The sequence below is a fragment of the Arvicanthis niloticus genome, unplaced genomic scaffold (genome assembly GCF_011762505.2).
Source record: "Arvicanthis niloticus isolate mArvNil1 unplaced genomic scaffold, mArvNil1.pat.X pat_scaffold_787_arrow_ctg1, whole genome shotgun sequence".
NCBI lineage: Eukaryota > Metazoa > Chordata > Mammalia > Rodentia > Muridae > Arvicanthis > Arvicanthis niloticus.
In genome coordinates, this window is record NW_023046384.1 from 25,657 (window position 1) to 40,993 (window position 15,337).

Genomic DNA, 15,337 nt, shown 5'->3' on the forward strand with positions numbered 1-15,337 from the left:
TCTTAATGTTTTTAAGGCAGTTAAAACAAAAAATATAAATCCTGACTATGGTGAGCTTGAACAAACAAAATCTGCATCTGTACTCCATACACTATCAACCTAAGAAAGTCCACCTGTGCTGTTTGCAAAACCTTCACTTAGTATTTGAATTGAAAAATGTGAAAAGTCTTATAAATCTTAACAAATTGTTTAATTTCTTCAAGCTTCAGGCTATAGATGAGGATAATAATAGTTCCCACTTAAGCTACTAGGGACCTTCCTGTAAAGTGTCTATGGTGTTCTAAATGATTATTATTATTGTTACTATTTTTATTGTGTGAGTGTGTGTGTGTGTGTGTGTGAGAGAGAGAGAGAGGGAGAGAGAGAGAGAGAAGAGAGAGAGTGTGAGTTCTTATTCATGAGTTCTGCATTTGCGATGCACCAACCTTATACTGAAACTACCTGAGACATAGGAATACATGTCTACATGTCTATAACACACATGCACACATGCACGCACACATGCACGCACATTTGAGTACCAGTGGAGGCAGAATAAATCATCCCCAGAGTTATAGGTAGCTATGAGCTACCCAATGTGAGTGCAGGGAATCAACCACTGGTCCTCTGCGAGAACAGAAAGTGTTTTTGTTTTGTTTTGTTTTGTTTTGTTTTGTTTTGTTTTGTTTTGTTTTGTTTTTCTGTTGAGCTATCTCTCAGGTCCTATTATTGTTGTTATTAATACATTTCTGAAAATTGGGGAAGCAAATTCTTCTCTCCCTTGGTAGTCAAATGAGATTAGTGGATAGAAAAATCTGACGCAATCCCTAATTGTAGCCAAAGTGGTAAATATAAACCGGATGCTCCAGGGAGACTTGTCTACCAGCGGCAGTCTCTCAGGGAGGGCTGGCACACTGGGTGAAAGCTGGTTTTATCTTCTCCTGAGTCAACCTTAGAACCAGGAGAGAATTTTTTTTTTGTCACATGACCTGCCACATCGAAACTTTAGAGGTCTTCTTGGGTCCCTAGCCTGATCAGACCCATTTAAATTCTCCCTGACCCTGAGGACTCTGGTCTGTCAGCAGCATTTCTCCTGACTATATTTCTATAGCTGATCACATCTGCTTAATAAATCCCAACAAACAGAGGTATGTGCTGGTGATCTCCCTTTCCACCAACACAAGACTAAAATATCCCTGGGTTTTGTTTAGTTTTTTATGGTTTTGAGAGGAGGAATACATGAATGTTCTGGGGTACACATGATCAGCTAGGCTAAGTAAGATACTTCAGCTAACTGAATTCTTGCTCTAGCAAAGAAACAGCCAACTTCAGTAAAGAATGAGAGAGAAGGTTGTGGTTGAACAGACTCTTTAAAACATAACATAATGAAGAGCAATTCAAGAATCAAATTGTGCGAACAATGGACAAGTCCAAATTCTTGAGGATGTTTTTGAGGAAGACAGGATGTCATTCTCTTTCTCTACTTTATCTGTGAATGCCTGCTTTCCTCCAATGACTCTTCTCTGGTTAGACGCAGTCCCTTGTCACTGTCTTTTTGTCTCCATATGCCCCTGGTCTTGGTAATTGAACTATTATAGCTATCCCAAACACAGGTTCAGGTGCTTTATGATTTCTCAAATCACTGGCTGGTTATGTTAACCCAGAGGTAAAAGACCCCTGGAGACTCACTCAAGCTGATTCTTGTATGCCAAACTTAATATTTGCCTTCTAAAGATATTTGTGATTTAAGCTGTGTATCCTACGCAATGTTCACATCAATGCCCTTCTCTTTCTGTCCATTCCATTGCCAGCCTCCTAGCATCTTGGATTGAAGTTTGGGTTTCTAACTCCTCTGTCGTATAGCCATGCCTTGCTCCTGTTTGTCACCACTGCCTTGCCTGTTAATGCTATCCCCGTGCAGGTTGCCCTCGACTCATCCCCAGTTTCCCATCTCTTCTCTCCTCTCATTCTTCATTGCCCTCTGTAGTAAGTGTCCTTAAGACCCAGTCCAGCCATCCTACTCCTGTCCTGAAATACATTTTTTTGTGTTTTTATTGTTTCAGACATGGGTGTGTGCTTCTGAAGTCTTTGGCCATCATTTATAGGTATTGGCACTTTCTAGTCTTTGCTATTTTCCATTTTATTCAAGGCACATAGTCAAGATTTTAAAAATGTAATACCATGAGCTTGCAGTGGAAAAATAAAACCAACTTTCTCACTCATAACTCACACTGCCTGATCTTTTGGGGAACAATCACGGCTGTGAATAAGGCTGTTCCTTAGGAAATCACTGAGCCACGGGTGGTGGTAGCCCAGTCCTCATCACCTGTCCATTATGATTAATTGACATCAAAATGTTCTACAATCTTCCCATGGTCCTCTATCACACATCACACGGATTCTAGCAGTGTCATTCAGACCTGTCACTTCATAACCAGGTTTTGATCATATAACAACAACAACAAAAAACCCAAACCAAACCAAACCAAACCAAAAAACCAAAACAATTAAAACAGCTTCCACAAACTTGTCCAGTAAATGGAAACACATCTCTCTTGTCATGATAAATTCATATGTAATTTCTTTGGTTAAACTTTCTTAGAATTAATCCCAACATGTGGTATCTAAATCTCTATCCTACAAGGGAATGTCTATGTTAATTTTCAAATGTATTATTCGTTTCCTCCAGCTTGTCTTTTAATTGACTCTAAGCTTTTTATGCATATTGAACATGTTACAAGGAGAATCCTCTTTTATTTGTCATATAACCTTCTCAGTGGGCAAGTAAGTGTTTTTTTTTTTTTCCAAAATTTATTTTAGAGACATTTTAGGTGAGTAAAAGAGTTGAGCAAAGGTACAGAGATTTTTCTTAATCCTGTCACCTCCATGCATGTGTATTTTTTCCATGACAAAGGACTATTTGTTGTAATCAATGAGCCAACATTGATGTATTGATTGCTCCAAATCCAGAATTTACGTTGCAATTAACCTTTGACATTGTACAACCTGTTCATTTGGGCAAGTTAACCTTGGCATTTATCCATCATTACAGAGAGCATGAGCACAGAAGCCATGGAGTAGTTTCACTGTCTTAAATCTTTGGTGTTACAATGATTTTCACGCTGTTAGTCACTGGCAGCCAGTGGGGGCAGCCCCCCCACTGGCTGTCATCCCCACTGGGGATGACATTATCCCCACTGGGGGATGACATTATTTCAGAATATAGCTTTCTTTCTTTTCTTTTTTTTTTCTTTTTTTGGTTTTTCGAGACAGGGTTTCTCTGTGTAGCCCTGTCTGTCCTGGAACTCAGAAATCCGCCTGCCTCTGCCTCCCAAGTGCTGGGATTAAAGGCGTGCTCCACCACCGCCCGGCTATAGCTTTCTCAAATTGGCTTCTCCAGTGTCTTTTCATGGTTTGAAAGCTCAAATTTTAGTACTGAATAATGTTCTGTTATTTAGATGTACCATGGTTTATTAATCCACTCACCAAATGAAGGATATTTTAGTTATTTCTAAACATTGGCAGCCATGAGTAAAGCAGTTATACACATTTGTGTAAAAGTTTTATATGGACATAACTTTTCAGCACATTTGGAGAATAGGAAAGGGCTCAGTTTCTAGCTGAGTCTGACAGCTTATGTTCAGTGCTATAAGAATACGAAGAGCTGTCTTCTAAGTAACTGCACCACTGTGCATCTGGGCAGCAGCAAATGGGAATGCCCATGGCCCTATGTCTGCCCAGCGTTTGTTCTTGTCTCTGCCCTAGCTTATCTACGTTATAGCATTTGATGTTGTTTGTGTTCTAGTGTTTGGTCTTGTTTATACACCACCATTTGGTCTTGTCTATGTACTACAATTTGAGCTTAACTGTGTTCTAGCATTTTGTGCTGTCTGTGTTCTAGCACTTGGGGATGTCTGTGCCCTGCACTTGGTCTTGTCTATGTTCTAGCACTTGCCATTGTCTGTGTTCAAGCTCTGGGGACTAGTCTAGCATCAGATTGATTAACCCTAAATTACACACTCCCTTAGCTGTGAGGAATCCAGGTAAACAACATACTGCCACCTCCATTGGCACCATTGTCAGACAAAAGGAATACTTAATCAATATGAAAAGTTGACCCTCCCTTTTTTCTACTGACAAGTTGTTCTCCTAACACAAAGAAGTGAAGAAAGGACGTACCACTTTGCCTGAATACTGATTTGTTCATGTGTTTCAGATGTCTCAATGAGAAGTTTCTTCTCGAAAGAGAGAAAGGAGAGGAAAGCGAGCATTACATAGAACAACTTTGTCCCCAGGAAGAATTTTCCAGATGTTTGAAATGTTACCTATTAATTACTGTATTTATCACCACTGCTGTGATTTCTGTGGATGGCATATACCGGCTTTTTCCCTGTGTGTGTGTGGGGGGGGAGTAATTTTTTCTAGTACTTTCAGAATTTCTGCCTACTTGTAATTTTTAAAGTCATCCTTTTCTTCCTTGATTTTATCAGGCCTCTCTCCTTTGAAACTTCAATGAAGCTCATTGATGGAAATTTCCCGGATGATTTCATTCTTATGGGCTTGACCAAGTACCCATGGCTGGATCTTCCTCTCTTCTTTGTCCTCCTGACCTCCTACATGTTCACATTGCTAGGAAACATTGCTATTATTTTGGTTTCTCAACTTGATTCCCAGCTCCAAAGTCCCATGTATTTCTTCCTTACCAGCCTTTCATTTTTGGATCTCTGTTTTACCACTACAACTGTCCCTCAAATGTTGTTTAACTTACAGGGACCTAACAAGAACATCACTTACATAGGCTGCATGGCCCAGGCCTATGTGTTTCATTGGCTAGGCTGTACTGAATGTGTCCTTCTTGGTATCATGGCCTTAGATCGCTATGTGGCCGTGTGCAAGCCTCTGAGGTACTCTGTCATTATGGACCACAGGCTCTGTCTTCAGCTGTCTGGCACTGCTTGGTTCACTGGCCTGGCCAACTCACTGCTGCAGTCTACACTTACCATACAGTTGCCCCTGTGTGGAAACCGAATGCTGGACCACTTCTTCTGTGAGCTTCCTGGGCTTATTAAGATGTCTTGTGGGGATACCACAGTCAATGAGATTACTTTAGCAGTGGTGGCCACATTCTTGATAATGGGTCCCCTCTCCATGATACTTGTATCTTATAGTTACATTGCCCAAACTGTATTTCGAATGCCTTCTGCAGCAGGGAGACTCAAGGCTTTCAACACTTGCTCATCACACCTGCTGGTGGTGTCTTTATTTTATGGACCAGGGATCTACATCTATATGCAACCCCCAGAGGATGGCTCCCAAGACCTCATCAAGGTCTTGACTCTGTTTTACTGTGTCATCACTCCCATGGCTAATCCATTCATCTACACTCTGAGGAACAAAGATGTCATAGGAGCTTTGAAGAGGCTTCTGAGGAAGGCCATTTCAGCTAAGGGGATATAAAAAAGCATTTCTTTATTCTGAATGGAAAGGTCCAACAATACTGTGAAACATCAGTCTGCTTTGTCTGAAGTAGGGAATTGTTGCCCTAAAATTTGTAATCTCATGCTGCGGCTTCTAGAGTGGATTACAGGCGTATATCACCACACCCAACTTATTTTTTTTACATCAAAACCACCCTCACACCTCCAGTGCCAGGAATGGGTTACATCTTGATGAGTTGTTGGCCAAAGGGGTCCCTAGACTCACCCAAACATTGAAAGTTGTTGTTAAGGCTATTATGTAAAGCTATTATGTAAAGTATTATGTAAAGTTATTGTTAAGGTTATCCTCCACAACCTGATGGTAAGGCTCTCATATTCTGATGGTTAGTAATGACATCATATATATCATATATATCATAGAGCATTGAAAAATTGATCTGGCACCAAACTAGAAGCTTCACTGTTGAAAGGTTCTAGACACACTACTGGAGAAGAAAAGTAATATCAGCAAGCTACAGAACCTGCAATCTATAGCAGCAACCACCTGCAAAAATACGCTGGTACAGTAGTGGCACTAATGGGAATAACCAAGTACTTTTTAAAAAAATTAGATGGAACCCACACCTTACCCTACTAATGAGATCAAGAACCTGAGACTAGATAGATCATAGGCTTAGGGGAAAACCTGCTACTATATTATTCTGCTAAGTAATAATATAGTATAATAATAATATAATAACAGCAATAAAATGATACCAATGACATATCAAAGCTATGCCCATTTGCTCAACTCTCATCAGAGAAGCTTCTTTTTGTGTTAAAATGGTAATTAATGCAGAGACCCACAACTGAACAACATGCAGAGAAGGAACCACGTTGGAGCACTCAACCCTAAATGAAATGTCTTTGTCAAGCCCTGCCTTGCAAGGCTTGAGGATCTATGCATAAGAGGAGGCTAAAAGATTTCAAGATCCAGAGGTGGAAGATGACTCCAAAGAAACAGTGTCCCCTAGATATAACAATGTTGACTCACAGAGACGTGATAGCACACACAGGCTAACACAAGCTCAAGCCAGACAAAACCCCTGCATGGAGAAGGGAAAGTCACAAAATCCCATCTCTAACCAAGAAGGCATTTGAAATTGATACTTGCTAGGAGTGGGGAAATCAGTCCCCTCCCTCCAACAGAGTGACACTGAGGTAGAGCAACCATGCTTCAGGGCAGGCCCCATTCCCAGGAGTGGTTGGCTAACACAAAATGGGCTCCATGTGTTTTGTGTGCGTCTTGTTTTGGCTTATTTTAGTATTTTTTTGTCTTACTTGTTTTTTGTGTGTATTTTCCTTTATTTGCTTGTTTTGAGAGAGGGAAAGAACATAAAGAGTATAGTTGAGGGAAAAACTATGATCAAAATACATTATATGAAAATTTTAAATATTAATAAGCCCAAAAAGTCAAGTCAAGATAACTTTTACTTATGGCCATACTATGATTACCTTCATAAAAAAAATACTTGAAGGTTGAGGTGAAGATGCTTTGGAAATTTCAGTATCAAATTACTGGACAATGAAATGCCAAGAGCACATGAAGTCTTTGGACAAACAGAGCTAAAAGGAATAACCTCAAAAAGCACTGTACTGTGGTAGAACTTTAAATAATGGTCAAAATGCTGTGAGTTTTTTTTAAGTATAAAATTACTCTTATGAGTTCTTACATGGAAGCATTGAAAGAACTTTTCAAATAAAGAAAAGGAGACATCAAGATCAAAAGGAAGTGATAGCAAATAATACCTCTGATTCCATAAAATGCTACTGTGGTCCATAATTAAATTGGGTCTGTACTACGTATCACAAATTGTAATGAGCTAAATGTTAAAATTGTGAGGTTATATTTTTATTTACAAATATATTTTTACTACAGTTATTAAAAATGAGTATGTATATGCTGGTTGAATGAATGGAAAATAAGGGAAAAATTTGATGACCATAAATGATAAATGTGTATATCAAGGTGAAAAAAGTCCTATGCTAGGTATGGAGGCCCAGGCCTCAGGAGCAGAGGCAGGTGGATCTCTCTGAGTTTGAGGCCAGCCTGGTCTATGTAGCAAGTTCCAGGGCTACAAAATGAAACTGTCAGAAAAAAAAAAAAGTTCCCAAAGTTAGAACAAACTGAAATAAACAAACAAATTCATAGGCTGGGGCATTGGGGGGCAGGATGAGGGGACAAATGAGAACAAAGTGTAACACCACACTATGAGACGCTGAAGCAGCAGGGGAACTTGGGTGGTGTAGAAAACAGGGAGCCAGCCTCTTTAAGAGAGGAAGCTGCTCCTTAGCCATCCGTTCCCCACTTTTTTCAAGAATCTTTGAACAGGTGTGAATGACTAAAGGCTAATGAGCGTGTCTAATGAGGGAGAAAGGCAGGAGGGTCCAGGGGACCTATGGAAAGTCCCACCTCTGGGGACCCTCCCATCCTCTTGATGACAGCTGTTTGTCCATCTGAATAAAGTTTGTCCTTCCTGCTCTTCTATCTCCATGGCCTTTGCCTCTTGTGTCCCTTGCATCTTCTTCTGTTACTTCACTTTCCAGTCATGTTTGCTTTCTTTGGGTGTACAATTGCTTTCCAGGATGTACAATTCTTTGTTCGCCCCACAGAACATATGACATAATGAAACCCACTATCTATTCTAACCTAAAACATGAATTTTAAAGCAAAATATTGTCTTTCACTATCATGCCAGGTTTGGTGGTTCACACATGGAATCCTAACACTTGGGAGGTAGACACAGGAAACTCAAAAGTTCAAGGCCAGCCTTGTCTCCACAATCCCCCATCCCCACCCCCAACAGTAACAATTCCAACAAAACAAATGAAGAAACAAAACAGAACAATATCTACTATGATAGGTGATATCCACATGTAACAAACAGCAGGGGAGGCACTATTTTAAATGGTTCCAGACACAATGCTAGTGAATGTATGTAGAGTGATATTGTGATAGGTGCACACATTGTGAAATAACAAAATCAAGCTAATTATAAATGTCCATAATATAGTTACTTGTTTTGTTTTTCTTGAGACAGGGTTTTTCTGTGTAGCCCTAGCTGTCCTGAAACTCACTCTGTGGACCAGTCTGGCCTTGAACTCAGAAATCCACCTGCCTCTGCCTCCTAAGTTGCTGAGACTAAAAGTGGATGCCACTACTGCCCAACAGCAATGGTTTTCTTAATGGTAGACCTATTCTTAGTAATGTTTACCTGGGATGGGGTGTACGTGTGGAAACATGATTTACAAAAAAGCCAAGAGCTCGTTTTATCTTTTTACTAAATGGGAAATTTTATTAGATTTTATGTTTATATATTTTATATGTTTTTCCATTGGACGAAGCTTCTGTTTGTTGGTTAGTCAATTATTGCCTTAACCATAGAAAAATTCTGTTTAGAGAATTACTCCTATTTGGGACATGCTATTAGATCACATATTGGATGTGTAATTAATTTCAATGGGCAAATATTTAAATCTGTTCATAAAGTTTGGCCTATTAGAAAACAATTAAGATTGTCAGAATTAGTTAAAGCTTTGGCTTTCTGTTAAGACTTCTACATTGTGAATAGCATCATGATCTCCTCGTAAAATAAGTACTTGACATCCTGTACAAAAACATTTAAACATGAACTATATTAGCCATCTGTGTTAAAGAAAAACACATAGTTTAAAAGACTTTTAACTATGATAATTAAAAATTTATAATTAGTTACAGGGTCTTCCTCAAAGGATAAGTATAGCTAAATGAATTCATCCATCAAAGAGGGAAAATAAGAAAATGATCTTCATATCAAAGACGTCACTTGACTGAAGGAAAAAGACTATATTCAGATACTGATAATCCACTCGTAAACTACACAACTTGAAGTGATGAATTGTCTCACACCAGACATAGACCAAGGTCACCTGAGAACATGGTTATGTATTCTCCAGGGATGACAGACAATATTTGTCTTTAATTCTATTGACAATCGAGTATCCCAAGTAATTGAATGTTTCTCTAAACTTTTATGTCTTATAAATTCATTTATAGTTAGATTTAAAAATTTTTTATGATACTTAATAACATTTGACTTGGCATATTCTTAAGCATTATAAAAACCATGCTAATTTGGGCTGTAATAGAGTTGTAATGAGTATAATATGTCTTCTTATTACTCATGGTTTTTCATTGTGACTATTTATTCAGAAGTCCTATATTACTTAAAACTAATTTTTATGTTTATAAAATTCAAGCATTTTCAGTCTTTGTTTAAAAAAAGGGTTTTGCCATTATTCAATATAATTTGAATTTTAAAATCTGGTTACATTTTTATAAAAATTTATCTATTTTTATTTTATGTACATGGATATTTTGCCTGCATGTGTGTCTGTGTACTACATTCACGCATCGACCACAGCAGAGAGCTGGAATCCTCTGGAACTGAGATTACAGATGTCTGTTCAGTGCCACATGTATTCTGGAAATCAAATCTGGGGTCTTCTGGAAGAGCAACAAGTGCTGTTAACCAATGAGCTAGCTCTCCAGCTCCCCAATGCTAGTTTTTAAATATTCCCAAATAAATTCCATTTTGGGATCAGATGTTAAACAAACAAAATAACTTCAACCCCATTTACTCAAGTTAGAGACGCTTGTAGGTTTTAGTTAATTGTTTTTATTCAAATATATATGAAATGCATCAATCTCTAATAACAACATTCATGGTGTTTTATACTTTGAGTACTGATGTCTCTTAATCAAATTAGTGTCCAAGGTATCCTGTACTACAATTAGCAAGGTTTACAAACTAAGCAATACTAGTATACTGCTAATAAGAATGAAATTTACAATACTACTACAGTGATTCTTTAAAAAGTTCCATTTCTGTTTTTAACCACTAAAGTAAAGAGTAATATCTGATTATTGCTTACAAGGACTATAAAATCATGACTGCTTAACAGGTCTGGTTTCTTGTTTCTCTCAATCACTGTTAGTAACATTTGGTACATATCTTAGGGTTACCAATGCTGTGATGAGACACCATCAAAGCTACTCAGGGAGGAAAGAGTTTATTAAGCTTACACTTCCACATCATAGTCCATCACTGAAAAAAGTCAGAACAGAAGTTCAAACAGAACAGGAGCCTGAAGGCAGGAGCTGATGCAAGGCCTTGGAGGGGTGCTGCTAACTGGCTTCTTCTTCCTGGCTTGCTCAGCTTGCTTCCTTATAGGACACAGGACCACCAGCCCAGGGGTGGCATCACCCACAACGGTCTGGGTTCTCAACCTTTTATAAGTAATTAATAAAATCCTTCACAGGCTTGCTAACAACCTGATCTTATGGAGGCTGTGGTGGGTTGAATAGGCTTTGGCCAGGCAGTGGCACTAATAGGAGGTGTGACTTTGTTGGAGTAGGTGTGACCTCGTTGGAGGACTTGTGTCACTGTGGGGGTGGGCTTTGAGACTCCTAGCTGCCTGAAGATAGTTTACTCCTGTTTGGCTTCAGAACAAGATGTAAGTTGACCCTGAACTCAGAGATTTGCAAGGCTCTGACTCCTAAATGCTGGGATTAAAGGCTCATACCACCACTCTTAACTTGTTCTGTACCAGTCTGGGTTTGAACTCAGAGAAATGCTTGCTTCTGTCTCCTGGGATTAAAGACATGTACTATCATGCCTGGATCTAAGCCTTTCATGGCCACAATTCCGGATCTAAAGCCTGTGTTGTTGAACCCGATAAAGGTTATTGAAGGTAGTTCCAAGATGGCATCCACGGTGTTATGTGCACCTTGGCTGCTTGACCGTGCACTCCCACAGATGGGGTGGTTCATGTCGAGTGGCGCCCATTGCGAGGAATGTTCAGCTCATATGTGGAAGACCCTCACCTACTTTGTGGCTGCCCAGGGTGGGAGTGAGCATGCTCAACGTTTTCCTGAAGTCGGAACATGAAGAGCACAAGAGACCCACGTTTGTCCAACTCTGCATCAGGACCAAGGCCTTCCCCTGGGGAGACGGTAACCATACCCTCTTCCACAACCCTCAGGTAAACCTACTTCCAACCGGTTATGAAGATGAGTAAAGAAAACCTGGACATTCCCCCAGGCAACAAGGGACCACAGCACTGATTTGGACCCTTACTCTGTGTGTGGACCATGAAAGCCCATTGGATGCTAAGCTTGTCTTTCCTTCTCTCAGATGGTGACATTACTCTGATCTTCCATTCCTTTGCTTGTAAGAGGAAATGGCTTAAATAAATAATTTAAACTTAGGGGGGGAAAAAGGTTACTGGAGTTGATCCCATTGGCAGCGAGTGCACATTCCTCGCTACCTGCCCCAATGTTCTGGCTTCCCAAATAAAAGACATCCCCCCTCCCCCCACATACATCCTTTATATTTGGATATACCTTAAACAGTTCAATGGCTGAGCCACTTCCTAACCTCAACATTGCTGATGTACGAGAAACACTGGTCCCCTCCCTTTTAGAAAAATAACGCTAGTTTTCCTCACTTGTTATTCCAGTGTTGAGAATGGGACTTGGGGTGAAGATTAAGCCTCAAAGAAGGAGATTTCTAAAGAAATGAAATCTCTTGTAGAATCATCTGGAATTCAGAATGATGATGCTACTCAGGCCCCTGGATGTGGAGACAATTGTGACCATGAGGGCAGATTGGAAAAGCAGTAGTTGAGTTCATCAGTAGAAAGATGTAGAGTTAGTGGGGTCCTGTATCTGCTCTGCCACATGGCTTTTGCTGGTATTGAAAGACCCCCAAACGAGGACCCTCACCCAAGTCCGGACCTGCACGAACCCAAAGACACACGAGAAACCATCTTGATGCAATTGCAGAGGAGGTTTAATGACGAGGGCCCTTGGGCCGGAACATATCTCACACAGGAGATAGAGATTCTGACCCTGGACCCAGGAAACCTGGGATATTTATCGGTAGGGGTTGGGGAGAGCGGGAAAATTTGGCGCGGTTACATATGATTGGTTGCACTTTCTCGCGGCTACACATGATTGGATATTTCAAACATCAGCAACTTGCAGAACTGGCAGAACTTGCAGCACCTAGGACCTTCCAGAAAGGGAGGGAGAGAGAGGTAAACACCAGATAGCCCATTACTCACTTGGGCTTGTTTGGACTTGTCTGGGCACGCCCTTGCATGCCTTTATTTTTGGTCACCCTGCCCCTGTAGGGACTTAATATTTTATTATGACTAAATTTAACAAATTGTTGGTGGTCTTTGCTGACCATGAATGTTTCAACGCTGCTTTCAGTATCAGGCTGTAGAGAAGCCTTGGGGACACTGCTGGGGTCGGGGGTGGGGGTGGGGGAGTGCAGTCTGAGGTGCAATACAGTTGGGGGTGGGGTCCTCAGGCCTGCGACGGGGCAGGAGCTGTCTGGTTCTCAGGCTTCCGGGCACTGCTGGATGCTGCAGAAGAGCTGAGAACTGTGTGGGGGTCCAAGGGATGGATCTAGCCTGGGGCCTACGGGGGGTGGGGGGAAGAGGGGAGCTCGGGCTGGTCCTGTGGGGGGAAGAGTCCTTGGTTTGTTGGCTGGTTGCTGGCTTGGGCTTGACTTGGCTTGGTCATGACTGGGAGCACAGAGAGGCCTTCTACGGGAGATTAGATGGCCGCTCTGTAAGTGAAGGTCTGCTCCATGGCTCCCATGGCGGATCCCAATGAGAAGAGGTAGTCCATGGTTTTAAGGCATTTATTATCATGGCGGAAAGTGGATGAGTAAAACTGTACCCCACTTCTCAGGGCGGGCCTGAGGTTAAATACCTTTTGCAGGGAGGCATGTCCAGGAAGGAGAGTTTATTGGCTAAGTCCTCCAGGCCTTTAGGTACTTCATTAAAATGGAGATCTGTCTTGAGTCTATGTGACCACGGGTCATGTCTTCTCCCTGTGGAGGGGCTTAGGGTGTTGCCCTTACATGAATGATGACCACAAATCTATGGAGGGCTGTAGCCTTGTGCCAGGAGCTTGGTGTTGGTGTCTGGGAACTGTAGAGTGAAAAATTATAAAGGCCATTTTATGAAATATGTGTAGATTTTTTGCCTTACAGAACTGAAAATAAGATTTCAGGCCTTCACATTCCAGGTGAAGGACACTTGCTGGATTACATTCCTCAAGCCTCGCCCAAGGCAGGAAGGCATTCCTGATTACAGATAAAGATGCTACCACCTAGGTGGGGCCCTAGCCCTATAGCCGGAAAAAGTAAAGATAGCAATCTGAAATGGCCGGATAGGGCACAATGGCATGGTAAAAACCACATTTTTGGGAAGAATGCAGGGCGATTTCCACATGACACTAATCATTTAGAGTGAATACCTCTGAATTGTTCCACTGTTTTCATGTTTTGTATCTTTAACAACCCCATCCCACTCCCCTGGTTTGTGGTTTTTCCCTTTAAAACCCTCCAAGGACTGGCCGAGGGGGTCGGACCTTGACTCCAGCGCGAGTACCTGGTCAGACCGCTGGCTGCCAGCTCTTTCCCTAATAAACCTCTGCTGATTGCATCCAGGTATGGTTTCTTGTGATCTTTGGGTGGTCGCGATTCCAGAGGCTTGAGGAAGGGTCTCTTGAGTATGGGGCTCTTCATTTGGGGGCTCGTCCGGGATATGCGACCACCTTAATCCAAGAACCACGCTGGGAGGTAAAGGGACACCGCGGTTTTTTTCTGTCTGGTTGTTGTGTGACCTTTTGTCTAAATCGTCTGATTTCTCGTGTGCTAGGGTTGCCTAAATCGTGTGCTGTTTTGTCTAGGTTTGTTTAAGTTATTTGGTTTCTGAGTTGTTTGTGCCCGTCTGTCTGAATTATTTGGTTTCTGAAAAGTGCACTTCGGTTTGGACTGGCAGCTGTTTCTGTCTCGTGAGGGGCAGTAAACCATTTTTGTTTCGAGAGGAGACAAATGAGTGATTAGCAGACGTGCTGGAGAGTCACTAGCTGCTGCACCCCCAGAGACGTTTGGGGGTTCATCTAGGTGCCGGGGAGGACGTGGAATCCCTCTAGGCTGGCACAGGTTTGCATCTAGGTGCCGGAGAGGATGTGGAATCCCTCTTGGCTGGCACTGGCGATTGAGACGGGTTTTTTTGTTAGTCTTTTTGTGTGTTAACAATGAAAACTAGAGAGAAAAGGTCAGAAATGGCCACCGTGGTAGTTGTGCTCTCATGGCAGTGTGTCTATTTTTGGGTTGTTCATTGCTGGTATGTTAGAAATCTGTTAGACTTGGTCCAGCATAGGCTGACCAAGTTGTCTGAATCTGTTAAATCTGAATCTGTGAAGACTGACCGCGTTGTCTGGTTATTGGAGTCTTACTTGGAAGGCGAGAGGACTTCCAGAAGGTCAGGGGATCTGACTGTCAGGTTTCAAGAGACTGAGCGCTCCTACTTGGGAGAAGACGTGGAATCCTTCTCCATCTGGGGTCGTGACCAAATGTAGTTAAGTGTTATTTGTGCCACCCGTGGCAGGGGTGAGCTGTGTTTTATGTACTACACGTGAGAGGGGTGAGTTATTTGTGTTGTTTTTTTTATATGTGTGTGTCTTTTCTTGGCAAATCATCTGTGTGTTAGCTGTTAATCTACTGTGTTAAACATCTTGAGTTAAAAATAGGTAACATGATTGCCGGCAGAGAGAGAAATGAAGCCGCCGGTACAAGAATACAACTGCAGAAAGGCGGGCAGGTCCTTTAATAAGGGGCAGCTACCTCGGTTCGTGCTCGCGGTTCGTGTTCCTACAGCCCGCCTACCGCATGTAGGGTATGCTTCAGGTAACAGCACATGGAGGGTGCCCTCACCCAGCCCGCTCACCCAGCCCCCACTTGGCGGGCTACAACTCGTGGTTCCCCAGCACAGCAACAGCGTGCAACAGCTACCTAGTTTGGTATTCCTGGCTGTAC

At 41.7% G+C, this 15,337-nt stretch overlaps 1 protein-coding gene and 1 pseudogene across 1 annotated transcript; both read left to right on the plus strand.

The window, feature by feature from the left end:
• The first annotated feature begins 883 nt into the window (after positions 1-883).
• On the plus strand, positions 884-7,830 carry LOC117702417 (olfactory receptor 2B11-like). The gene is made up of 2 exons (XM_034493588.2): positions 884-1,127; positions 4,470-7,830. Exon 2 carries the CDS (start codon positions 4,492-4,494, stop codon positions 5,434-5,436), a length of 945 nt encoding a protein of 314 aa, XP_034349479.1. The 5' UTR covers positions 884-1,127; positions 4,470-4,491; the 3' UTR covers positions 5,437-7,830.
• Positions 7,831-11,200: 3,370 nt separating this feature from the next.
• LOC117702418 (cytochrome c oxidase subunit 6A1, mitochondrial pseudogene) lies at positions 11,201-11,516 on the plus strand (annotated as a pseudogene).
• Positions 11,517-15,337: the final 3,821 nt, after the last annotated feature.

Coding starts and splice junctions, on each gene's coding strand:
- LOC117702417 (XM_034493588.2), top strand. CDS start 4,492: ATGAAGCTCATTGATGGAAATTTCCCGGATGATTTCATTCTTATGGGC.